This window comes from Rhamphochromis longiceps, linkage group LG1, assembly GCF_057381845.1.
Source record: "Rhamphochromis longiceps isolate RC_006_pf linkage group LG1, R_longiceps_female_GT1.1, whole genome shotgun sequence".
Lineage (NCBI taxonomy): Eukaryota > Metazoa > Chordata > Actinopteri > Cichliformes > Cichlidae > Rhamphochromis > Rhamphochromis longiceps.
This window is the reverse complement of record NC_140557.1, coordinates 9,267,624-9,294,075: the sequence shown is the minus strand read 5'-3', so window position 1 is coordinate 9,294,075 and position 26,452 is coordinate 9,267,624. Positions and strand designations below refer to the sequence as shown.

The 26,452-nt window shown below is 39.2% G+C and overlaps 1 protein-coding gene across 1 annotated transcript in view; it reads right to left on the bottom strand.

The window, feature by feature from the left end:
* The window catches only part of tent4b (terminal nucleotidyltransferase 4B), a 32,061-nt gene extending 8,571 nt beyond the window's left edge, over positions 1 to 23,490 (bottom strand). The window contains exons 1-3 of the mRNA XM_085425301.1: positions 22,590 to 23,490; positions 3,316 to 3,439; positions 295 to 341 (exon numbers count right to left, since the gene is read on the bottom strand). Of these exons, the coding sequence (XP_085281427.1) occupies positions 295 to 341; positions 3,316 to 3,439; positions 22,590 to 23,125 (707 nt within the window). The 5' untranslated portion in view covers positions 23,126 to 23,490. The remainder of the gene's footprint in view (positions 1 to 294; positions 342 to 3,315; positions 3,440 to 22,589) is intronic.
* Positions 23,491 to 26,452: the final 2,962 nt, after the last annotated feature.

Sequence of the window (26,452 nt, the reverse complement as noted above, 5' to 3'; positions counted from 1 at the left end):
GCCCTTTTAAAGCGCTCAGTATGGTGTTAAGAGTTCACTAATGCAGGTGGCATGCCTGCCTGTGTGTTGAGGGGGGTGGGGTGTTGTTGTCTTCTTGTTGTCTGTCAGCAGTGGGGAGCCACTCTGAGTAAATCCTTTACGAGCTCCAGGATCAGTGGTGCTAAAATTACTAAACCACTTGACCCTCAAAGCCTGGCTAGACAGAGCACTTTCTCCATAGGTGAGTTAAGTAACTGTGGTAATAAGCCAGTTCAGTTACAGTTTGGCAAAAATGATGAATGCTGCATAGCTCACCTTGTTGGCAGATAAAGACCAGTGCTGAAACTCCCAAACACTTCCACCTGAAGATAAAGGACAAGCAGTTACACACATGTAGATATTTTTTTGTTTAGGATAAGAAATGCAGATAAAGCATGTCACAAAGGTCTTTTTAATCACAATGTTTCTTTAAACTCCTACACACCTTTATAGCTCTGACAACCCATGACAGATTACCCTGCTGGCAAACTGAAACAAGCACTATGATAGCTTTCCTTGATTTTCCCACGCTACAACTGACTACAACAAAAACCTGTTCTACAGCGTGCATGAATACATTTTTACAGCTCAACATAGCAGTGATTTAGTGGCAGGCTTACACAAATTGAACAGCTTTTACAATAACAACAGCCTTTTTAGCTACTAATCTTATAACCTGCACTCTGTTAATGAAAATACATCTTCAACCTTCCCTTTTAACCTCTCTCAGAGCACTACACAAATAGAATTAAGCCATAGCCCACATTTAATTCCCTTAAACCTCCTCTACACATTCCACTATAACCCAGAAGTATAAACTCTGGTTTACAGGACTGTCACATGTAGAGCATTAAGCTGAGTGTAGAGCCATGACCGAATGAATGAATGAATAGTAGTTCTTGAAGATTTCTGTGAAGGGTGAGGTAACTATAGGTGGTTAGGAAGGTGAAAAGAGTCGTTTGATCCCAGTTTGGCATCTCCAGTAACACTTTCACTTGTGGCCTAAGTGTGGTGAATAACTGCCAAGTTATTGCATACATACCATTAACATTTCTTGGTGCTTTTTGAATGAGACAATCCTACATGTTTACCTGGCAAGATTTCAATTTGGTACAGCAACAGCGTGACTGCTGGACTTCTTGGCATCTAAGCTAATTAAACAGGCATCACACTGACCTGATGACAACGCTGCTCCTGCTCACTTCATGGTGGGGGGGGAAAAAATAAATAAAGCTGACCACAATTGGGACAGTGTTGTGCTCCTCATTTAGGAGCTGCTATTCCCAGGGCAGACACACTTTGAAGCACACTGCTCTATCAGCAGGATCAAAGTCAGCGGGTACAATAATGCCTGAGGTGGCAGTAATAAAATGACCCAAACAGTACTGTGCAGCAGCGAGATAACAGAAAACAGGATGCTTTATAAAAGCCTGACGCCTGTAGCCATTAGCTACATCACAAACAGCCTGATTAGTATTGTAAACCAACACTGGTATCTGACAGTTACAGGTCCTTCTCAAAAAAAATTAGCATATTGTGATAAAGTTCATTATTTTCTGTAATGTACTGATAAACATTAGACTTTCATAGATTTCAGATTCATTACACACAAGTAGTTCAAGCCTGTCATTGTTTTAATATTGATGATTTTGGCATACAGCTAATGAAAACCCAAAATTCCTATCTCAAAAAATTAGCATATCATGAAAAGGTCCTCTAAACGAGTAAGACACAGAAAGAAATTTCTGAACGAATAGGCTGCTCCCAGAGGGCTGTATCAAGTCACCTAAGTGGGAAGTCTGTGGGAAGGAAAAAGTGTGGCAGAAAACGCTGCACAACGAGAAGAGGTGACCGGACCCTGAGGAAGATTGTGGAGAAGGACCGATTCCAGACCTTGGGGGACCTGCGGAAGCAGTAGAGTCTGGAGTAGAAACATCCAGAGCCACCGTGTACAGGTATGTGCAGGAAATGGGCTGGTGCCGCATTCCCCAGGTAAAGCCACTTTTGAACCAGAAACAGCGGCAGAAGCGCCTGACCTGGGCTACAGAGAAGCAGCACTGGACTGTTACTCAGTGGTCCAAAGTACTTTTTTCGGATGAAAGCAACTTTTGCATGTCATTCGGAAATCAAGATGCCATCAAGAGTCTGGAGGAAGACTGGGGAGAGGGAAATGCCAAAATGCCTGAAGTCCCGTGTCAAGTACCCACAGTCAGTGATGGTCTGGGGTGCCATGTCAGCTGCTGGTGTTGGTCCACTGTGTTTTATCAAGGGCAGGGTCAATGCAGCTAGCTATCAGGAGATTTTGGAGCACTTCATGCTTCCATCTGCTGAAAAGCTTTATGGAGATGAAGATTTCATTTTTCAGCACGACCTGGCACCTGCTTACAGTGCCAAAACCACTGGTAAATGGTTTACTGACCATGGTATTACTGTGCTCAATTGGCCTGCCAACTCTCCTGACCTGAACCCCATAGAGAATCTGTGGGATACACTCTGGATGAGCTTAAGGCCGCTATCGAAGCATCCTGGGCCTCCATAACACCTCAGCAGTGCCACAGGCTGATTGCCTCCATGCCACGCCGCATTGAAGCAGTCATTTCCGCAAAAGGATTCCCGACCAAGTTTTGAGTGCATAACTGAACATAATTATTTGAAGGTTGACTTTTGTATTAAAAACACTTTTCTTTTATTGGTCGGATGAAATATGCTAAGTTTTTGAGATAGGAAATTTGGGTTTTCATGAGCTGTATGCCAAAATCATCAATATTAAAACGATAAAAGGCTCAAACTACTTCAGTTGTGTGTAATGAATCTGAAATATATGAAAGTCTAATGTTTATCAGTACATTACAGAAAATAATGCACTTTATCACAATACGCTAATTTTTTTGAGAAGGACCTGTATAAGTTACAGAGACCACTGTGTCAAAGGTAGTATGGCCATAGAGCTCGGTCTCTGTCAGCATTTATGACTCCACAAAGTACTTTGCAATAAAAGCTATTTGCAGAAACTGTCCTTTTCAAGCACTTCCTTAAAATTCACTTAAGAAAGCATGTTAAAGGTTTTCACTGTGTTACAAATCATTTATTTGTGCAAAAAATAAAATAAGATACGGTAAAATAGACATTAGATAGCTTTCAGATTAAAGCTAATAATCTGAAGTGGTGCTTTCACTGACAAACCCCACAAGTGGATTTTTTCCCCCAAAAAATAAATCTATTATCTCTCAATATCCAAACCAACATTCTGCCTAAAGAAAACTTTTGCAGTTGTTAGGGTTTAAGAATAAAATATACCTCAGCACTTGGCCACAAGTCATGGATGACTTCCTTGATTCTGTCCACCACCTCCAGTCTCATTTTCTCTTCCTCTGGCCGTGGGGAGATGTAGTTATAGAAGTCTATAATCTCCTCATGTAGCCTGTAGAGAACAAAACAGTGCTGTCAAAAATAGTGGAAGAATACCAGACTGAAATAAAACTTAAAATATAAGGTATCATTATTTAAAAAAAAAAAAAAAATTAATCTAAAGTTTAGTCATTACTGCATGAAATCTTACTCCATCTGGTTGTTTGTGACAGTACAGCAGTACAATAATATATCATATAGGACATATGCATCCAAATCCATATACCAGTTAAGTAGAGGCAAAGAATGAAAATAAAAATGCAGAAACCACCACAATGTAAATTTGTGTTTAAAAAAAAAAAAAAAAAAAAAAAAAAAAAAAAAAAAAAAAAAAAACCACACACCACACAGCAACAACAGTTAAAAATACATTACTAAAAGTAATTAGTAAAAGTCTAATGCCAAAAACAAAAGGTAAAATTTCGCTCATTGGGTTGAACCATTCTGGGATCCTCTGACAGTAGCATTGCAAATATGTAATGCCAGGAAAAGGATATAACTAGCAGCAGTGTTTCTTTAGTTGCTGAAAATCCAAATGAGAGTATGATCTCCAGGCAAATTATTATAATATTTGAACAGTTTTTGCAAGGACAATTGTTTAGAAGATGCAAGCACTGTATTCATGCACATTTTGCAGTGAGCAGGCCAAAAATTAAAGACAACTCAGCAGGCTGGATCCAAAGACTTGACCTTCCCTTGGCAAATAAATTCATGCTTATCAGTACAATCAAAAAAAATAGAAAATAAATAAATAAAATGTTTTGACTGAATTTCATATTATGACAGAGCATACGAGTTGCCTAATGGTGGTGTTCTGAGACACGTAATATCTGGGTGTTATTCCTCCAAATAGCATGCGAGTTTTAGTCTTCCAAAAATAACATAACTAGTGGTGTTTTAAGTTTAAAGCCAACCATTTATATTTGGTAAACTGTCAGGCAGCGTAAAAACAACAGGAACCTCTACAGTGCATATGTCCGTTTAAAAGAAAAAGGGGGAAAGTAGTAAGGGCTAAGCTTTTGTCCTTGGAATGGGTCACTTTGTCCACGTGTGTTGACATTTTCACTGACCAGTCATGTCTACATACACATAAGGAGAGACAAGTTTGTGTGCAGACAATTGACACACGTTAGGCCAAAATTAACCAATTCATATTAGACAGTGATACCAGTAAAGAAAAAGCATATGACAGCTGGTATTGCTGACTGTTGTTTAGATTCCACTCCAAAGAGCTTGTGTGTGTCATCTTACTGGGGCTTTATACATCAAGCTCTCCTCACCTGATAGTTAAGGAAACTGAGCCTCACCTTCATCATTTCTTGTTTTCAGAAACTTAACTGTACCTACAATGCAGAACTCTCTCCCCCTTTAGTCAAATACCATCTTGATGTCCTTAAACTAACCCCTGATTTGCTGGATAAAAACATTGTGTGTACAAATTAACAGTTAATCTAAACACAAAAAGATGGCTACTTAAAATAATAATAACAATAATCATAATTAATTATAAAGTAGGCACTCCTATTTTATTAATTAAGACAATTTTATGAAACACCCCAAACTCTGAAAGGGGCACATCATGCCCTATTCTAGATCAAAGTAGCATAGGGCATTTAACTTGAGCAATGATTAGACTAGGAAATTAAGTACACTTTTAAAATCAGGAATTCTAGTTCCATTAGCAGAGGGTCAAGTAGGATGATTTCTAAAAATATTACTACTGTTCTAACTGTGATAAATGAAAACTTTAATATTTAACTGCTATTCTTGGGTCTCAATGCTGCTCAACTGGCTGTTCGTAAGTGAACGAGTTACTGAAAATGCAAAGAAAAATTGTGGGGAGATGATACTTCTAAGTAGGGCTGGGCCATATTATACCGTTCACGGTAATACCGGTATAATGTTGGGCAACGATAGGAAAATGAAATATCGCGATAGAATATGAGTAAAACGCGCACGCGCAGTGCCTTTGTTTTCATACGCACATGGCCGATTGTTGAGTGAAACAGATGAACCAGAATTGGTTTGTAAAAATGGTGCAACTTCAGTGATGTGGAACTGGTTTGGTGTTTGTCCGTCAGATACACGACAAAGCACATTTTTTTGCAGAACATGCAAGCGGCCGTCGTTATTGTCGTATTTGTCGGACTAAGATGCTCTTAAATCTGGGAGTAATCTGGGTCCTAAACTCCGTAAGCTTCTGGTCAAACGAACACTGCAGCATCACTGAGAGTTAAAAACTGTCTAAATTCTTTCATCTTTAATAAAACGATCAGCATTGCTGCTTTACCAGGTGTAACTAAGAAGTTTAACTTCCAGGCATCCATGAAAACAAAATTTATTACATTTAACGGAGTTAGAAGTTAGCAGGAAGCTAGCGGAAGTTAGCTCGCTAGTTTCGCTAGTTACCTAAGCATGATATAGCATGTTCTGACTGAGAGATTTCTGAAAAAATTCAAACGTACAGCTCTGCTATCACTTCCAACATAAATGAAGACAGGAAACTAAACAGCAGTGACGTTTGTAGGGTTACTGAAGTTGGACTAGTTGGTATATAATGATGTGCTACGTGATCGCTAGCGACACAGCTATGTTAGCATAACATAAACAGTGAAGCTGGAGGACAAACACTAACACTTTTCCCACTTATAAAAGTTAACGTTAAGGTTCCTGATAGTTAAAGACAAATGCAATCGCATGGCAGGATGCTGTAAACGGACCAAACTTCAGTCAGGAGAACAACTGAAATAATCCATCCACAATACGAGGGTAGTCATTAATATACTGCAACAAAATGGGAATAGAGCAGCTGCCAGAGAATTCAACATTAATGAATCAATGGTACAGAAGTGGAGGAAGCAAGAAGAATGAGTTTAATAAAGTTTGATTTATCTGACTGCTTTGTTTCGCTTAATGTGCCTTATAATCCCGTGCACCTTATGGTCCGAAAAATACGTACTGCACACTGCAGTTTAATGTTGCAAAGCACCTCTTTTTAACTTCAGTGGATATTATACATGGTTATGCTCAGGATGTGTCAGCTTTCAGCAAGGAATTTGCATTTGCACTGTTACATTTTTATAAAGCTTTAATGTACATAAAAACCAGCTTCTTGTTTAAGTGAAAATAAATGGAAGGTTGTCTTTTTGCGCTAGTAATGTTGTGGAGTTGTATTTTGTCTCGCATCAATTATATCGTCAGTTATATCGTTATTGCAAATTTTCAAATATATATATATATATCGTGATAAATATTTTTGGCCATATCGCCCTGCTCTACTTCTAAGTAATACTAACTGAAAACTGATTACCACTATGTGCAGATAAAGACAAGACAAGATCCCCAAAGCAATTTTTTCTCCCCAGAAAAGCATGCTGATATTACATCTGTCACAAAGATGCTTCCATTAGCTGGAAGGACGGTTTCATCTTAAAGAAAGCTTCAGACTGCTGACCTCAAATACAGAAATAAAGTGAACAGAATGGCTTCATTTAGTTTCATTCGCTTCCTTCTTTCACATCAAACATGTTACTGCTGTTTGCATCTTCCTTCTGAAAAGTTTGATAACCTTAAGTGCAGGTTTTTATACAGAACACAAGCTGGTACCACATACAATTCATTTCTTTTGGACATCCAAGAATGCAAATAGTTGTTTGGGTTTTTTTGCTCCACCCTCCAATGACGCTGGAGAAATTTCAGCCTCAATCACACACTAAGTTTCATTTAAGGGTAAACAGAAACTGAAAAGCTCCAATCTGCATTACAGAAGAATTACTTTTAATTTCATGGTTTAGAGAACACACGTCACCATGGCTTCATTCAGGATACCTAAAAATAGGTCAAGTTAAATTAACCTCTGTCAAATGCATTCTCAACAGAACATTGATGTCAAGCAGTTTCACTTACCAACAGCACCACTAGGTTTCATTTTACAGCAAACAGTACTACTGCTTCCTTGTTTTCAAGTGATGAGAGCACACATTTAAAAACAAATAATGAATTCCTCCTCTGGCCTCACCTTCTAGGATCAAATTACATCCCAGTCCTCTGGCCTGCCTGACTTGAAAGCTTCAGGACCCTTGGTACCATTTATCACATAATCCCACTTGCCTATATCACTGTGGTGTTACATAACCTAGAAGAGCAGCTTTCCAGAGAGCTGAGACTTGGAGAGAAGTCTAACACTTTCCTCCAACAAGCTTATTCTAGTGTTTGAAATGTTGCCAGTCATGTTTATTCCCAATTGCTGCCTCTAACATTAGTGCTGCTTCATTTTAAACCAGTTGTGTTTTGTACTCTAATGTAATTTGGTCAGTATGTATGAATAAAATATGAATGGAGCAGAGCTGCTTAGGAGCAATGTTGAATTTTCTTCTGACACCACTTTTTGACTCCCCAGTAAGGCTGTTCGATATAACATATATATATATATATCGGATGACGATATAAAAACGTCTATCGTTTCATTTTACGCTATCGTTTGTTTCGTGGTGTCGCAAAATAAACTGTTTACGGCAATATTTTTTCATCGTTTTGATGGTCACTGTAGTGGCTATATTAATTTCTTAAAGTTCTCTCTTTCTCTTATATTTAATATACTACAGACGGACAAGCGCCTGTTTTTATGCGTTGTTGTTAGCAACAACGACGGTAAAACCAACGCGTGTCCGCTTGTTTATTTTACATATAAACCTTTCACAATAAAGCTCAAGATCCTGTTGAGACTTTTCAAAATAAACTGAATCACGTGAAAGAGTATGCAGAGTATTTACGGATGAAAAGCAAAAAAAGACCCGTCAGGTGCTAAAAAATAAACCTTAGACTCAAACGTTAGAACAGGCTTTTCCCCGCAGCAGGCTGTGTAATAAATACTCAAAGAAAACGGCGGCCATTAAATTTATGTCTAAAAATGTATCGTTACATGCATCGGTTAAAACACTCGACTCCAGTTACACGACACCCAGCTGGAAACACTTCACGCAAGTCGAGCTGCCCGAGATTCATTTTTGTGATTTATATCGTTATCGGGACGATAGATGTCTTATATCGGGATATGAGATTTTGGTCATATCGCACAGCCCTACTCCCCAGAGTACTGGAATTGACTTTGTGTCGGTCTGAGGAATTAAAGCAGTGCTTTTACTAATCATTTCATTTATAAAAATAGAAAAAAAAACTATGAAAACAGTCTGTGATAGCTGAAAGCACAGTCAAAGGTCTAGTTTTCACCAATCGCACTTAAAAAGCTAAATATTACTATAAAAGTTCAAACAAATCTTAGAAAACATTTAAAAATGTTTTACTTTCTATCAAATGATTGGTTGGTGACTGCAATTCAACGTGTAGGTCCCCAGGTGTCCAGCACCATTAGGCAATGTCATGTATGTATGGGGGGGTATGGCAACATATGTGCCCTAATCAGTGAAATTCACGATATTGCTCCACAATAATCAAAATATCTTCCCAGTCAGTTAAATCACATTTGAAATGATTTATCACAGCGGAAGAGACAGAGCTCTGAGCTCTTAACCGCATAACAAATGATGTTTTAAATGTTATATACCTATGTGGTATGTGACTTTTGTTGCCATGATGCCAGGTCTCTCTTGGAAATGAGATTTTTAATCTCAATGAGATTTTTTTTACCTGGATAAATAAAGGAATAATAATAATAATAATAATAATAATAATAATAATAATAATAAATAGAAAATGAGAAGCAATGAGTAACCATTTCCCTCAAAGCCTACAGAGATTAAAACATCAGTGATCAGGCAGTGATTCAGTGCAGGAGCAGGACTGACAGGTCAGAGGTAAGGATGAAAAACTTGGCAGCTTAAGTTTCAAATTGCTGACAGTGAGGGTGAGACTTGACACAGCACAGCTTGAGTTGAGTTCCTGAACTTGGTTGGCTTCATTCCCCACTAAACTTGGCACAAATCACAAGGACTCAGTTTATGCATTAAAATTTATACTCGAAAACAAGACTGTACACTCCAACCAAATGCACTTTTTTTTTTATGCATACTTGAATGTTTTTGTAAATAAATTCCTGTAAAAGGGGCTATACTTCATGAGGACACACCCTGTCCAGGAGGCATAATAGGGCCTTCTGGTGGTTGGAAAAATAATTCCAAGTCAAACATGGAGAGCAAAAGGTATAACAAGCAAAGCAAATATATATATATATATATATATATATATATATATATACTTCATGAGCAGGTACCCTGCTGGGGTAATAGGCTGGCCAAAGGAGGAGATAGAAGCCACTGACATAAAGACAAGAAAGCTCCTGACCATGCATGGAGGGTTTCACCCCAAGTCCAGCACCCTGAGGCTGTACGCTAAGCGGAAGGAAGGGGGCCGGGGACTGGTGAGTGTCAGCACCACAGTCCAGGATGAGACAAGGAACATCCAAGAATACATTGGGAAGATGGCCCCAACTGACCGAGTGCTCAGTGAATACCTCAGGCAGCAGAAACCCAAGAAAGAGGAGGGAGACGAGGAACCATCATGGAAGGACAGGCCCCTGCACGGTATGTACCACCGGCAGATAGAGGAGGTGGCTGATATCCAGAAATCCTACCAGTGGCTGGACAAAGCTGGACTGAAAGACAGCACAGAGGCACTAATCATGGCAGCACAAGAACAAGCTCTGAGTACAAGATCCATAGAGGCTGGGGTCTATCACACCAGGCAAGACCCCAGGTGCAGGCTGTGTAAAGATGCCCCAGAGACAATCCAGCACATAACAGCAGGGTGCAAGATGCTAGCAGGCAAGGCATACATGGAACGCCATAACCAAGTGGCCGGCATAGTGTACAGGAACATCTGTGCCGAGTATAACCTAGAAGTCCCGAGGTCAAAATGGGAGATGCCCCCAAGGGTGGTGGAGAATGACCGAGCTAAGATCCTGTGGGACTTCCAGATACAGACGGACAAAATGGTGGTGGCTAACCAACCGGACATAGTGGTGGTAGACAAACAGAAGAAGACGGCCGTAGTGATCGATGTAGCGGTTCCGAATGACAGCAATATCAGGAAGAAGGAACACGAGAAGCTGGAGAAATACCAAGGGCTCAGAGAAGAGCTCGAGAGGATGTGGAGGGTGAAGGTAACGGTGGTCCCCGTGGTAATCGGAGCACTAGGTGCGGTGACTCCCAAGCTAGGCGAGTGGCTCCAGCAGATCCCGGGAATAACATCGGAGATCTCTGTCCAGAAGAGCGCAGTCCTGGGAACAGCTAAGATACTGCGCAGGACCCTCAAGCTCCCAGGCCTCTGGTAGAGGACCCGAGCTTGAAGGATAAACCGCCCGCAGGGGCGTGCTGGGTGTTTTTTTTTTTTTTTTTTCTTTTTTTTTATATATATATATATATATATATATATATATATATATATATATATATATATATATATATATATATATATATATATATATATATATATATATATATATATATATATATATATATATATATATATATATACACCAGAGGTAAGACAGAAAGATTAGGGTAGAGATGCAGGATTGGGTGTGGTGCTGAAAAGCGTTCATGTGACTGAGAGCCATCTGTTAAGTTGGTGAGAATGAAGGAAAAAGAGGTTACTGTCACATCACACTGAGCAACATTTACTGGATGTTCCAATAAATGTATTTACTGAAGCAAACCTTTAGAATTTAATATTTAATGGCCACTTTAAGACATTCCTGTGCCGAAAAACACCTGCTCAATGCAGTCTAGTTATGCACCAGATTAATCATGCTACAGTTCTCGCCATTTTTGTTGGTATATTTAGCCAAAACAAGTTCAAACATTATCCTTTTAGTCAAATCAAGGCTTGAAATTTGTGCTGTGCCAACCTTTGCAACAAAGGGTTCCATGCACATCCACAGCAACGTTACATGACACTGCTGTGTCTATGAAATGACATCTTCAACAACAGTAGCTTTGAACTGACGGGGATGCCTGGAGGCAAACCAGTCGCATTACACACAGCGTTGCTAAATGAGGACGAGCACAAACAGAAGTAGACGCGTCAGTGTCACACAGATGGCATATTCATTAATGTTTCATCAATGAACTGATCCGGTGGTAAATGTTGGCCACTGGGACAACACAGCTCCAGTTACACAAAAGCCCACACACTGCTGACTAAGTGTGACAGGCCTGGGTACACCTGAATGATGTACCAGGGTGCTATGGTCTAAATAGGAATAGCTACACCAGAAACCTGATATAGTCCAGGATAGTAGTTGGAGCTTGAAAATCACTCTAATCATCATGTTTAAAAATAAATAAAGTTACAATGGTTGATGCTCATATTAAGGATGTGTACAACTAATGTTTAAAATGCTGCTGCCCTGGCTAGTCATCAAATACAATCCAGGAGTACTTCTGCTAGTTGCAAACATGTGGACAAACCAGCACAGTTTTGCAGTACTTTGATGTAAAAGAACAGATGCAGCAGTCTCAGTGTAAACTCAACCACATGATTGTTAACCATGCGTTTTCTAGCTTTTAGACTAGGTCTTCAGTCCTCTGTTAGTTGAAACAGTCACCAGGAAAATCTCTATATCAATCACTGTGATAGGTTTAAATAATGAGTTCTGTGTATTTACCACCAAAATTCAGGGTCCTCTAAGCACTCAGTTTCAGACAGTCAACTCGTACCAGGCTGTTAGCATAGAAAGTCTACCCATTTGCTGATCAAACCTTCTATTCGCAATGAGCAATAAGAAAATCAACTTAAAAGAAGAGGAGCTAAAACGCCTCGCTTTAAATAAATAGGGCTCCATTTTTAACTGTCAGCCATGCAAAGCTCACCTACAACAGTGCAATAAACAGAAAATGGTAATAAAATGTTTGTGTGGCTGTTTTTCCTTGTTTTGTTTTTTTAAACTACTAATAGACAAGAGTCAGTTACGATCTTTCCTTTGGAAAATACTGTTTTACAAGTTCACTGCATCGCACTGGAACACAGGAAGTTTCCATAGGACTGGAAGAGAGAAGAAAAAAGGGAAAAAAACAACTACATTCCTCACTACACATGGGAAGACAGTATGACCAGCTGCCCACATGTGCTGTTCAGAGTGGGCCCGTTTTACATGGTATTCACAGGACACGCATAAGGCTTCTTTCTCACTACAAGCTTACACACTTTGGCTGACAGCCAGCCAGTAAGCAGAGAAAGAAAAAGGAGAGGGTGACATGGATGTCAAAGCCAGCAGAAACTAGATGAACCACAGCTCCACTAACAGAGTTTTAGTCACAGAGGCACTGTCTATGGGTGTCCTAGGGTCATATAAATATCTAAAAAAAATAGATGCAGTAAATGGTAATAAAACAATATGGTGAGTCAACTCATTAGTGAACTATTAACCACACATTTAATTAGCTTGTAAGAGATGTACTCTATAACTGGAGCCCTCAGCTAAGGTGAAAACTATGGTCAGGTTTGACATGAGGGTTGTTTATTTTTGTTTTACTCTTTCATTTCTGTGTCGTGGCCGTGGGCATGCACAAACATATCCAAAATATTAAACACAAATTCAGTTAACGTCAAATGCAATGAACTTGGTACCTTAACGTCTACTTAAATGCCTCTGGACTACTTGCATTAGCTATAAATCTTTGTTACTATGACTTGCTATTTCAGATGTTTTGTCTCCCATGTTTGGAAATGCCATTTAAGTTAACAAAAATGGACACATGTAGTATAGCAAGCTTAATTTTAAGATCGTCAAAACAAAATAATCTGCATTTAAAGACTCCTTTTTGCATTTTTTAAAGCAGGTTTCATCTTTTTACTTTACAGCAGTGAATTTTTGCCCCAACCTAAAAGCTCAAATCACCATTTTGTTCAGGTAGAGTAATGATGGGAAGAGGGCTTTCAGTAAAGTTTACCAATTGACAGGAAGTAAAGCAACATTTCCACAGTTGAATCTGTGGAAGAATCATGAACAGTTACTTTGGTCTTGAGAGCCCTCAGAATCTCTCACCCAGTTTACTGTCTGTAGCATGCTACAGTTTGCGATTAGCTATGGCTCTCTATTACTTTCTAGTTACTACTGTGTAGGTCTCCCAAGGCATGCAAGTTTACTGCCAACTGGGGCCGTCTGCACAAGCAAACTTTTCACAGTTGGGGCAGATGAGCACTTGGCCTTTTGAGAACAGCTATATAATCAAAACACCTATTAGTCTGGGCATAAAACGTCCTACCAGATCACAATGTGTCCTCCACCCTCCTCACTGATTCAATTGCTTCTTTTTTCCCCCCCTTTTGTTTTTTTAGTTTTGTTTTAACAGTCAAGGGCAAAGCCATTTTAGTCAACACAATCACCACAGTACAACACTACTGACCAAAACAATTGTGATTATGAATTTACTAGAGTCACGCAGCCTTGTAATCTAATAAAACTACCTATCACTTTGAATTCTAACATCATGTCCCTGCTGTAAATGACTAACCTTGAGACATTATCTACACAATAAAAAGCACAACATGTGTTCTGCAGGACAGAAAAAGGCCACAGTTCTACCATCTACACTTACTTCCTGTGACCATATCAAGAATCTAAATAGCTGTTCTACATGACTAGAAAATTAGGTGGAAACACTCCCTTCAAGCTCCTAATCTGATTGGATGGACAGAAAGGGCTCAGGTTTCACTCTCAAGTGGGTTGGCTTTGTTTAATGGAAGTAAGGCCGTGTGGAGCATGTAAACACTGATCCATTGCCATCAAGAGGCAGGCTGCTTGCTTGGACCATTTAAGTTCCAGAAAACCTGGAGGAGCGTCAAACACAAATAAGCACATGCCTCTGCCTCTCTAGCCAACCCACATGCCCAAATATAGTGTACAGATTGTCCCATGGAAAAATGCACTACCATATTGCTCTGTTTTGCCATTTTCAAATACCAAAAATGCAACAGTGATTCTCTGGTTTACATACGCCTGCTGCCCAAAACATTGACAAGACAGATTTGGGAAAAAGAATCTAAAGCATGTCACTGCACAGGGGGGCAAAAATGGCAAAAATTTGGCTGGTCACAGACTAAAACCAGACAGGAATCCCAGTAAAAGCTTGAGTGGAATTTTTTATTTTAAAAGTGTTTTGTTTTTTGTTTTTTTAAAACTTCTTTACCTTCTTCTTAAAAAAATCAAAAGGTGAAGAACTGAAATGCTCATTTTCCACTTTTGCCTTATGCCACTCTGTAAAGGAAAATTTGTGTGCCTATTCCTACACTACATTCTGGGTACACAACCAACAGCCCATAACGAAATAACTAAGACACTAGATCTTAGTAGAATCCTGACTGGAGAAGAGGGCTTGAAGGAGAAAAGGATGAACCAAAATGACACCAACAGTAGCCACAGTGGGCAGTAGGGCTGCCACGATTTGTCGACTAGTCACGATTACGTCGACTATCAAAATCGTCGACGACTGATTTAATAGTCGACGTGTCGTTTGAAGCTTTGTAAGATCGCAAAAGACGCAGGAATAATAGCAGGATTTAAGAGTGTAATAACGGACTGAAACAGAAGATGGCAGCACTGCATGTACAAGGATGCCAGCTGCCGTTAAACCCCGAAGAAGAAGAAGCAGCAGCGTCCCAGAATTCATAGCGCGGCCCAGCTTAGTTTCCAACAATGGCGGTAGCTAGTTAGTTTTAATATTACTCTTATTATTCTTTCTGGGTCACAAAATAAACGTTTAACATATTTTCATGCGAGAATGTAGCTGTGTAAACCTCAAATATCGGCTCAGTTTATCAGGACACCACATATTTTCAAAAGCGCTCCGACGTTTTCAGAGACGTCTGTTACCCACTAGCTCGATAGCTAGCCGGGGGCTAGGTCACTAGCGCCGTGAGAACACCGGACTCCCGGCAAATTGTTTTCAAACCCACCGCTGTCTTTCGCGACTCAGGTTAAATATATATGAGTCACTTAGATAAATTAAAAATGTTGTTTTTTTTTTTTTTTTAGTATTTTATTTGTTCCTGAGTAAATCGGTTTGGCTGAGATTAAAGTTATAGTTTTTACACAGCTGAATAAACGTCAAGCAGACAGCTGATTATCAGAAGTGTGAGATGCTGGAGAATATACTCCGGTGTCCTGATATATTTTAGATAGCAAGGAGTTTATTAAACTTTACCGAAACAATCTGCAAATTTCATTAAAATTGAATAAACTATCATCTTGTCTTTATTTTTAGTTAGCACCTTAAAAGCTTAAAGCTGTAAGCTAATGATAGTTATATAAGAGCAGATGCTGCTGGTGCAATAAGCTGTAGTTTTACGTCCAGTGGATGATGATCTGATTAGTCGACTAATCGCATAAATAATCGGTGACTAGTCGACTATCAAAATAATCGTTTGTGGCAGCCCTAGTGGGCAGTTTATGTTGTTTGTGGTTTTGTTTATTAAAAAACAAAACAACAACAAAATGCTCAGGTACAATATAGACTATGGGTCCGTTCTTCGTACCTCGCTTACTACATCCAAGATCAAATGACACATCCAAGATCAAATCATCGCGCTAACTTTGAGCTCGCTATTCCGGTTCTCCGAACACACCTGTTGTTGACGATTAGTATAGCTGGATGAAGTAATGTGAGATCACTGGGTGGCTTAACAGGGGCTACGCATCGATAGTAGAAACATTGATCGGCAACCCTTTGATTGGTCGGCGAAAATGTCGAAGGAGTGCGCTCGGTATTTTTCGGCAGCAGAGCAAGAACTCTTGATTGAGGGATTTCAGGAGTTTCAGAGTTTAATTAAAACGCAAGGGAACACTGCAAAGGCTGCAAAAGCAAGGAGAGAGGGCTGGCAGAAAGTTGCTGACAAATTAAACTCGCAAGTAATTTAATAATAATAATAATAATAATAATAATAATAATAATAATAATAGATTGGATTTATATAGCGCTTTTCAAGGCACCCAAAGCGCTTTACAATACCACTATTCATTCACTCTCACATTCACACACTGGTGGAGGCAGCTACGGTTGTAGCCACAGCTGCCCTGGGGCAGACTGACAGAAGCGAGGCTGCCATATCGCGCCATCGGCCCCTCTGGCCAACACCAGTAGGCAGTAGGGTAAATTTATTATATTACACTATATTATATTATATTACATTATATCCTCTTTCACATTAGAGCCACAACAGGACCCACTAGAACATGGGAACAAGTAAAAGTGAAATATAAGAATATTCTACAGAACGGTAATATTTATCACTTATATTGCTTTTAGTCTCTTGAAAAGAGACCCTGAAATAATCTGTTTGTTTATAACAGCAACCAAGAAAAGGGCAGAGCACAAAAAGACAGGTGGTAGTCCTGCACCTCCTCGTCAACAAGTTGGTTAAGTAAATAATACCCTCACAGGAAAATCGATATCTCTCTATGAGCACACTGTCGCGCTGAGCTAAAGGATCCTGTCTATCCCGCAATATACGCTGAATTCTGAGAACTCTCCTTATCAATCTTGCACCTTCCGCAATGGGCTGCTCGCGTATACGGACAGGACATGGCTGCGACAGACTTCCCAAATCCAAATCCAGCTAACTTACTTAGCGAGGTACGAAGAGCGGACCCTATGTCTGCAAATTTCTGTGTTGAACCCACACTACCCTGTTCTCTTAAGAGCGCAGATGAAAGGCTTTAGAACAGTTTTTCACACGTGTAACCAACACTTGCTCAATATTATTATTATATGGCTCACTTAGATAGCTCTTACTAATCACAGATGAATCACAGAGAAGAAACTTGGAAGATTTAACATGAGTAATGCAAGATTTCTCTGGTCATGTTGGCATGATTGTCATAGCAACAGCAACTTGTAAAGGTACAACAATAAATCTTGGACTGAGACAAGCTAGCTTGCATGCTAATACATTTGTTAATAGACAGGGTGATGACTCTCCACAAGGATTCATTTTGTCTACAGTTCATCAAACTAGAAGTGCAACCACTTTATTTTCAGTATATTTTAATAACCTGATTTGACTGACCAAAGCCACACCAAATGATTTGAATAAAGCTCATCTGGTTGGCTAACACCTGTAACAGCACTTGACAAGATGAATTCTACTGGACTTTTCACTGCAAGCTCAGCAAGCAAAGCAACAAATCCATAATTCAATTCAGCAAAACTTAACATCATCCCACTAAAAGTGAAGGTGAAGATGGGGTTAACCAATGAGCATGGCTTTGGTCTGATCTTTAGAATCACCCAATTTTTATGAGAGTAGACTTAAAGTCTTACTGTGAACGAAAACTGGTGACTGAGCCTATAAATTCAAATTGTTGAAAACCTCATCAACTTCAATTGATGTTTTGCACACTCATGTCCACAGATCACATGGTATTAACTTCCACACCATTTTGTCATGGTGACAATGTAGGATCACGTGAATAAGGCATTCGGTTGCATGTGGTTGCTAGAGGTTTACTGCAGTTGCTGGGAAAATTATTACTAAAATCCCCACCCATGCACGCCTAAAGACTAGCCAGCCAGCCCCCTGGCAACCACTTGTTGCGAGGGAAAAGTGTATTTCCCAACCAGTTGGTTAAATAGCAGCCTTGCGATTGCTTTGGTGACATATTGCTACAGTTGTACTTTGAATGGCAATGACGGATTGTCTAAGAAACACTGTCCAGCTACTCTCCAAGATGTAGTGAAACTGTGACGCAAACTGAACATGAAGAGGGTTCACCTTCAAAGTAAAAGCTGTGCCTTAGTAGTGTAGCCAACATTTTGCAAAATACAGAGCTTTTGCTTTGAAGGCAAGTAGGGCTGAACGATATATCGCATTTGCGATAATATCGCGACATGATCAAGTGCAATTTTCTAACCGCAAAGGCTGCGATTATACTCTGGACATGTCCAAATTCATGGGCTGCATCCTCCTGAGGCCGCATTTGTAGACCGATTACGTCACAGCGACGCGCCGAAGGCTGTCCAAATTACTACCATATCCCAGAATTCATAGCGCGGCCCAGCCAAACTCCAGTTTCCAGCAATAGCGGCCGCTACTAAGTTTTAAAATTACTCATACTAATCTTTCTGGGTCACAAAATAAACTTTTAACATATTTTCAGGCGAGAAAGTAGTTGTGTAAACATCAAATATCTGCTCGGTTTATCAAGATATCCCATATTTGCAAAAGTGCTTCGACGTTTTCAGAGGCGTCTGCTACCCACCAGCTCGACAGCTAGCCGGGAGCTCGAGGGTTACTGATGCGGCCGAGAACGGCACAACTCCCGGCACATCATTTTCAGATCACCGCGGAGTTTCGCTGCTCGGGTTAAACGTAATATATAAGTCACTTAGACAACCTAAAAATGTTATTGTTGGGCTTTTTTCAGTGTTTTGTTTGTTCGTGAGTAAATCGGTTTGGCTGAGATTAAAGTTATTAGATTAGATAAAATAAAACTTTATTAATCCCCCGGGTGGGTTCCTCCTTGGTTTTCACACAGCTGACTAAACGTCAAACAGAAAACTTATTAAACAGAAGTATGAGACAGTCGAGAATTTACACCAGTGTCTGGTTATATTTTAGATAGCAAGAAGCAGACGGCCGAGTTTATTAAACTCCACCGAGACAGCGGTGACGCTAATCAGAACTAGACCGTCCAATTTCACGCCTTTAAATTTTAAAGGCGTGTTTGTGTGTGTGTTTATACAATTGCTATTATGTTTGCACTTTATGTGTAATGTTACTGACTGCAGAGATCAGTAAGATGTGTGTATTTTTTATTTATTAGTTTTATTTATTTAATATTATTTTTTAATTGAATGACTGTCTAGTAGTTCACAGATGTCGAAAAACTGAGTGTGGTAAAGCCACTGATTTTGTTTATGTATATTTCTGCAATCTGCACATTGCACTGACTTTCATTTTAATGTTTACACCAGGGTTCCTTGTCAGCACTTTATGCTCAGATGTTTGTAAGCTAAAAATAAACTATTGTGTATGTTCAAATATACTGTTGTGATTGAAGAAGTTAAATAAAAATGTCAGTCATCAATTCATGCATCACCTCATGTCATCATAACAGAGGTCTGTCTTCCAGGAAAGAACAGTTTAAAATTAATGTAATATAGTATTGGCCATACTATATGATGTATTGCTTGTCTTTGTTTAATAATACAGAAGACAAAGACCTTAAAAAAAAATAATCGCATATCGCATCGCAATCGCAATATTGGGGCAAAAAAAAAAAATCGCAATTAGATTATTTTCCATAATCGTTCAGCCCTAAAGGCAAGCATTCTCCTTTTCCAGTTTACCATCGTACCCTCTCAAGTTTTACTACTTCTGGGCTTAGAGTTAGTTAGTACGCTAAGATAAACATGAAACTCTATAGGCAAGTGTGCCAATCTCCAGGCAAAAAAATGAATCTACAAAAAAAAAAAAAAAAAAAAAAAAAGGAAGAAATTGGTGAAACCAATTTCACCTAGCGACACACAGGAACTTGCCAACCAGTTGGAACATTTTTCCCCCTACCAACCAGTGGTTGTATCACATCCAATATGCCGGCCAAATCAAGAAATGTGCACATGACATAAATAAAATAGGACAAGCGGTCTTTGAAATCCCAGGTAACTACATCTCACAGTCAAAAACAGTAGAAAAGTATAGTCTTTTTAAGCAACAACCAATCAGCCACAAGATACTCTTCTCATGAACAACATGACCATTAATGCTAGCACCCTTGACAGCAGTGCTTTTTAAAGCCACTGATTTAAAAGTATATTCCATCTGTCTGACTCAAGGTGTTGCATTAGTGTGCTCCCAGGCTACAACTCCCTAGCAACAAAACATGTATAACAAGGGATATTTTACAGTGAACCATTCACATATACAGTAGCTCTGCACATGTTCATTTTCAAAATACATTTACTGTACTGCCATACATCACATTGGCCCTGTGATTTACTACAGTATGGTTAAACAGAAAGCCTTCCGTGGTGGTTGAAGTCCGATTCTGACTCTGAGGTTCAGGTTTTAGTATTAGCCCAGCTAATCACTAAGGAATGTCCTTAAGCAAACACAGAGCTACAATATTACTATAAATGAGAATCAGCCAAAGACTAAACTCCACACTAGGGTGTTCTGCTTGTCTGCACTTGCCTAACAGAAAGGGGTGGGAAAAGAGACAAACTTCTGCTCTTTAAGAAAAAGAAAATTAAAACAGAGCCCCACCCACCAAAATATTTCCCCACAGTGATCACATCTAAAAGAAACAAATGACAAGAATGAAAAGAAAAAGGCAAAAAGTTAATATAGGCAGTCTTCTCTCATTGAGTCATGTAGTTCAATACTGTAGACTAATGCTAGAAGACTAAATGTAGTAGGTAGGAACAACAATATAAGCCCGGCAATTTAAACATGCATGCTCTCTACGGAATCAAATCTCATTCTCAGTAAATGAAGTGAGTGTCTCTCAAATGAAGTGATAGTATAGTTTAGTAGCTGCCAGAATCTGCTTTGTGGAAATTATGAATCAAATAACTGCTGAAGTTAGCATTAAACTCCAGTATTTTTTCCCTTGCATATGAATAATGTTGGTACCCAAAGAGTCTTTGACCCCTCTCCAAAGGAAAAGCATTAGGACTATAATAAATATTTCAAAGACAACCAGATTTTAAGCAGGGTTTGTTTGTAAGCAGGGAAACAGACTGATTGCCATAACAATGCTATAACCATGTTGACTATCCATGAGTGCTGGTCAAAAATCACCACCAATGCCAAAAAATTCTTTTAACTTGCATTTTCTTTTGCTTTCACAGTGCACTCTGTGTTAAAATACACCGTTGTTAGTGGCTAGAAATAACAGGAAAATAATTTAATTCCTTAAAAGGGGCTACAAACACTCCTTAGCTGTCCACAGACTAACAGCACTTATGATCACACTCCGCAGGCTAATAGAAATCCACAGCGACACTAACTAAAAGGCCACTTCACAACCACAATCGTAGTATAGCATCCATACAGCAGATTTGATCTACCATCAGCCCAGGTTAGCCAACCTGTTTCGAGTTGATTTGCATTCCTTCACCTTGTATTTGTCAGTGTCATGATGTTATTCTTTACCTTTGCAATTTGTCCTCTGTCATATCTTTCACCCTCTGAGCATTCTGAGTACACCAGCATTGAATGCCATTAACTGTTTGTCCTCTCTTTCTCCTTGTACTGCAGGTGTGTTTGGCTCAAGAGCAGAAGGCTTTTGATCTGCAGTTACTGACCCCCACCAACTTACTGACTTTTTATTGTACTGTTTGTCATTTCTCCATTTTCCTTCTCATAACCAGTTGAAGTGGTCTGTTTCTTCCAAAGGTTCGTTTCTATTAAAGGAGTTTTCGCCTCCCCACTTTCGCCTAAAGTTGTTGGTGAACGCAAACATGAACTTTACCCAGCAACAGTAATGAGTACGTATAAGAACAAGACTGGGTACACTTATCACTTAACCTAAATGATCACTATAATGTTCTAAATACTACAGAGACTCATATGGTGTTGAATATTTATCCAGAACCACGTAGAATCGAAATAATAATTAGACTGTAACAAGGAGCTGGTCATCGATATGCAAACCATAGAGCTTAACACCGACTCTAAGTCTCTGCAACTTTGGAGGGATAAAAAGCCATTCTTCCACAATATACTTCCTTATTTTGGTGTTTCATGATAGTGGCAGAGAGCACTATCAAACTTTTTTTCTTTTAACTCTGGACTGCAAAGGAGATACCATATGATTTTGGCCAAGGAGCCATGTGAACTCACGCCACTCCCACCACAGCACCTTTTCATAACCTTATATAATAGTCTTAAATAAGGTGCCTTTCAACCAAAAGTATTAAATTTTATGCTCAAATGAGCCTTAATGCAATTAGAAAACATTGCACATGGTTGCCCAACACGATAGGTGGAGCTGACAAAGTGGGTGGGGATGGGATCTGACAGCCTCAATTATCTCAGCATGCAGGTGTTCAAGTTAGGCTTTAAATAAACAAATAAATAAAACACTGCAGGTGAACACCTACTTGGGGTTGGCTTACACATTCACACCCTCATTAAGGGGTCCAATACAGTAAAATAATTTATAAAGGTTCTCTCTTTTCCAACTTCGTTAAACTCTTTCTTACCCTATAATTCCCTCTGAGTAGTTCCTTTCTTTCCATGGCGTGCCCGTGTAACCAACATATTCTTTATTGTCACCGTTTAAGATGACACTGAATCCGAAAGTGCTAGCTTTGTTGTCCCTTTTTCTTTTGGGGGGCTGTCCGTCCGTGACTCTGCTAACAGCGACCCCGCTGCCGTGCTGTTGCTGCCCTCCTCCACCGACACCGCCCGTACCAACGACTCGGCTGTTGTGGTTGCTGTTAGTTTCGAGTGGTATGAAGTCCCCCTGTACTGTCAATTCTCCATCCCCCATCGGGGCCGACATCCCCTGAGTCTTGGCTTCTCCGATGCCGCTGCTTTTTGTATCGGGTGCCTCGTTTCCTTCTGCGACGACGGCTCCCGACACCCCGTTAACGTTAGCTTTTGGGCTCGATACAGTAGTGTAGCTGTTATTCACGTACAAGTAGCCAATTCTCTGTGTCATCTCCCAAATCTGCATCCACAGGTTGTTAGCGGGTCCACGTTGTTCTGGTTGGAACCAGGCGATCCTCGGATCCATCAAATGACACTGTAGGCAAACCGCCCCCCCGCCACCACCGAGCAATGCTCAGCTCGTGTGCAGCTAGCCAGGTCGCTGGCTAACGTTAGCTAGCCTGCTGTAGCCTCGTTATAGCTGCTGCCCGTTACTTCTAGAATCTACTTTTTTTTTAAAAGAAAAAAAAAGAAAAACAACAGGCTCCCTTGTAGTAACGATGAAGACAGTTTTCGACCCAAAAACATCCACAGCAAATAAGTCAAGAGCCTGAGTCAAGTATTAAAAACGGTAGCTCAAGCCAAAGTTGTAGCAGAAGACTGGAAAAACGTGCAGGCACCGCTGGTAGAAGTACCTCTCTGACCCTTTCCTCCAGATCGTGGGTCCCTCAATGGCGGCGTGTATATCTGTACTTCGCATGCGCGGAGCGAGTGAAAAGGGGGCGGGCAGTGTTGTTACGCAACGGACGACTATTTTTTTTGTTACATAATAACGTCTGATTCTCCTTATTTGATTATTATAATGGGAGAAAACGTGGGAAACGCGTGACATATAGTGCATAAATAACACAACTCAATTTAGTTAATTTAAAGATAAAACTAATAATTAAACCAACTTTGAGAACAGAAACTCGGGACATATTTGAAAAAAAATTGAAAAAAAACGAATGTTTAATATAGAATTATTTATCTTATAAAATGTTAAATTGACAGGGGGAAAATTTTCAAGAAAAAAACAGCCTTCCTACTCCTTATTATTAACTTACATCTTAGCATACATACGAAACAAAACCTTATTGAGAGCCTTGCTTTTTAAAAAATAAAATTATGCTGAATGTTACAGACACCCTGGATTTTCTTTGATATTGCCTTTTCTTACCATTAATTGCACCTTTTTAAAATAATGCTAAAGAAAATACCTTCTAATTCATTCATCCATTCTGTAGTAAAAACAGACACTTTGAGCAAAGTAGACTTGTACTCATACCAATACACTGTCTAGCATCCCACTTGCTGTATGAAATCAAACACTTTACTAATTTGGGGTTGCTGATGTCAAAATTCATACTCAATTTGCTCTACAGTCATGTTATTTCACAAGTGGCAATTGTAAATACGATATGAAAAGATGGGTTTTTTTCTATTTATATGCTCCACTACATCCAAACATTGACGAAACATCAACGATTTAATGAAAAGGGCATACTTTGTTCATGTTTTGGATGACAGTGGGTGATCAAGACAAGCCATAGGCATCTCATTCAGTTTGCAGGGTGTGTGTCAAGAGCATGGATTAAGGGAAAGAGAAAAGACTTGTGTTTTGGTATTCCAGTCTAATCAAGGGAGCCACAAAAACACTTTGACAACTGCCACTTCAGTTTAATCAATATATTTCTAGATACAGTTCCAAAACAAAATAATTTATTGTTTACCTTAACCAGGCATCAGTAATGAGACCTGTACATCCTCCAGATTAAATACCACCTCACATTTTTACTGGCTCAGGTAATGAGAGGGAAGAGTCTGATGGGGTTTTTCTTTTCTCCAGAGCCACAACATTCTAATGATTTTGAAGATTCTAGTAGCTTATTTGTTGCCTGGTCATTTTGTACATACATGTACAAGATTTTAATCTGCTGAAGGAAGCAGCTGCGTTACTTTGGTCTAGCATCAACTGAGAGGTCAAAAGCCATCTTAAAGTGTATCCTACTGTATAATAGCCATTATGGTCAATTGGTCGTTCTGTGCAATTAAAAGAAGGCTATGCAAATATACAAATTGTGTTGGAGAAGCTGAAATACAATGAGCGCAAACAGGTCATAAGCGAAGAAAAATTGATTTGCTTTTTTGTGACAAAACTATGAGACTGAATATTTTTATAGGCATTTTTAACTGAATTGAACAAGGTAATAATGTTTTTTCTGGAAATCAGCAAATATTTTATATTTTGATGCAGGGCAGCAATAATCACCCAGTGTGTTTAAGTACTCATGCAGAGTAAATATAGTTCACAACAATGCAAACCATGATTTAACAGCTTACAGATGAAGATGCAATATAAACTTCTAACCAGGCAATTAAAAAAAAAAAGGGGTCACTATTAATGTCTTTTTCAGCTAATCTAATAAATGATTCTACAAAATCTCAAATCTTATAAAAAGTTCCCATACTCAGTTTTCAAATTCCCAAAAGCAACACACTTTTTCAGCATTTTATTGATCAATTCCAATACTTAAAAATATATATGCTGGTCTTTGAATATTTGTTATGGAGGGAGTCAAGGTAGCTGTTGCAACATACTATGAATATTATTTAAGGTCAGTAAATTGCTCAGTCAGCATCCACCATACCTCGAACCCACGTACGCTCCATGTGGAACATGGGGGTAGCTGAATGGTTTGATGAGTAGGAAAATGATGCGAGTCACATGCTGTGGGGGTTTTGTAGTCATTAGATTTCAAATCCTCTGTGACTTGTCCTAAATCACCTATGAGTGATTTAGGACCAACAAGGCTATGCTCTCAACCACCATCATCAAAACACAACATGAGGGAAAATATTTTGGAGGCACGTTTAGTCCCTTCAGTAGATTTCCAGAGATTTGCAGGCAGCATGCCAGTATATATTGAAGCAGTCCAACACCTTATGAAGACAAATTAATTGAGATTGAGATATATTATCTCAGTGTTTCTACCAGTTTGTATTTGGAAAGTCATGGAAAGATTCCTGAAATGGTTCACATAATGCAAAAGAAGAACATTGAAGAAAAAAAAAAATCAGGGTTTATTTCAAAAAGGGTACCGGTATTCCTTCACAGCCTGATGACATATTCACACATTAATTTCATTTTTACTGAAATAAGCAAGTTTATGGATATTTTGTTGAAAAAGTCTAAGAAACCACTGCAAGAATAGCTAACAAGCTTTACGTGAATTTTTGTCAGTCACGTATGATGATATCCAAATTATGACCAAAACAGGGAATTCTGGGATTTAGACAGTTCAGATCTATGTATAATTTTACTGACAGATTAAACAAAATCTACAAAATTTACCATCAATCTCCTTCAATTACTGAAAAAATGTGTATGCAGACCAGTGTCTTCATTGGAAAAAACAACAACTTAGAATTCCAAAGTACAATGCAAAGTACAATAAATGCCATCAATATAATCCCCCTCATAATTATATAGATACTTTGAATAGATCAGCATTCTTGTGGAAGTACTGCAAACACCAACGTCAAGCCCGCTGGATTCAAAGAAGGATGCCCATAAGAAAAGTTGGTGTCAGATCCCACACCTGATCTTTCAAAAATGTTTCAATCAGACATGAAAATACAAACACAGTCTCAA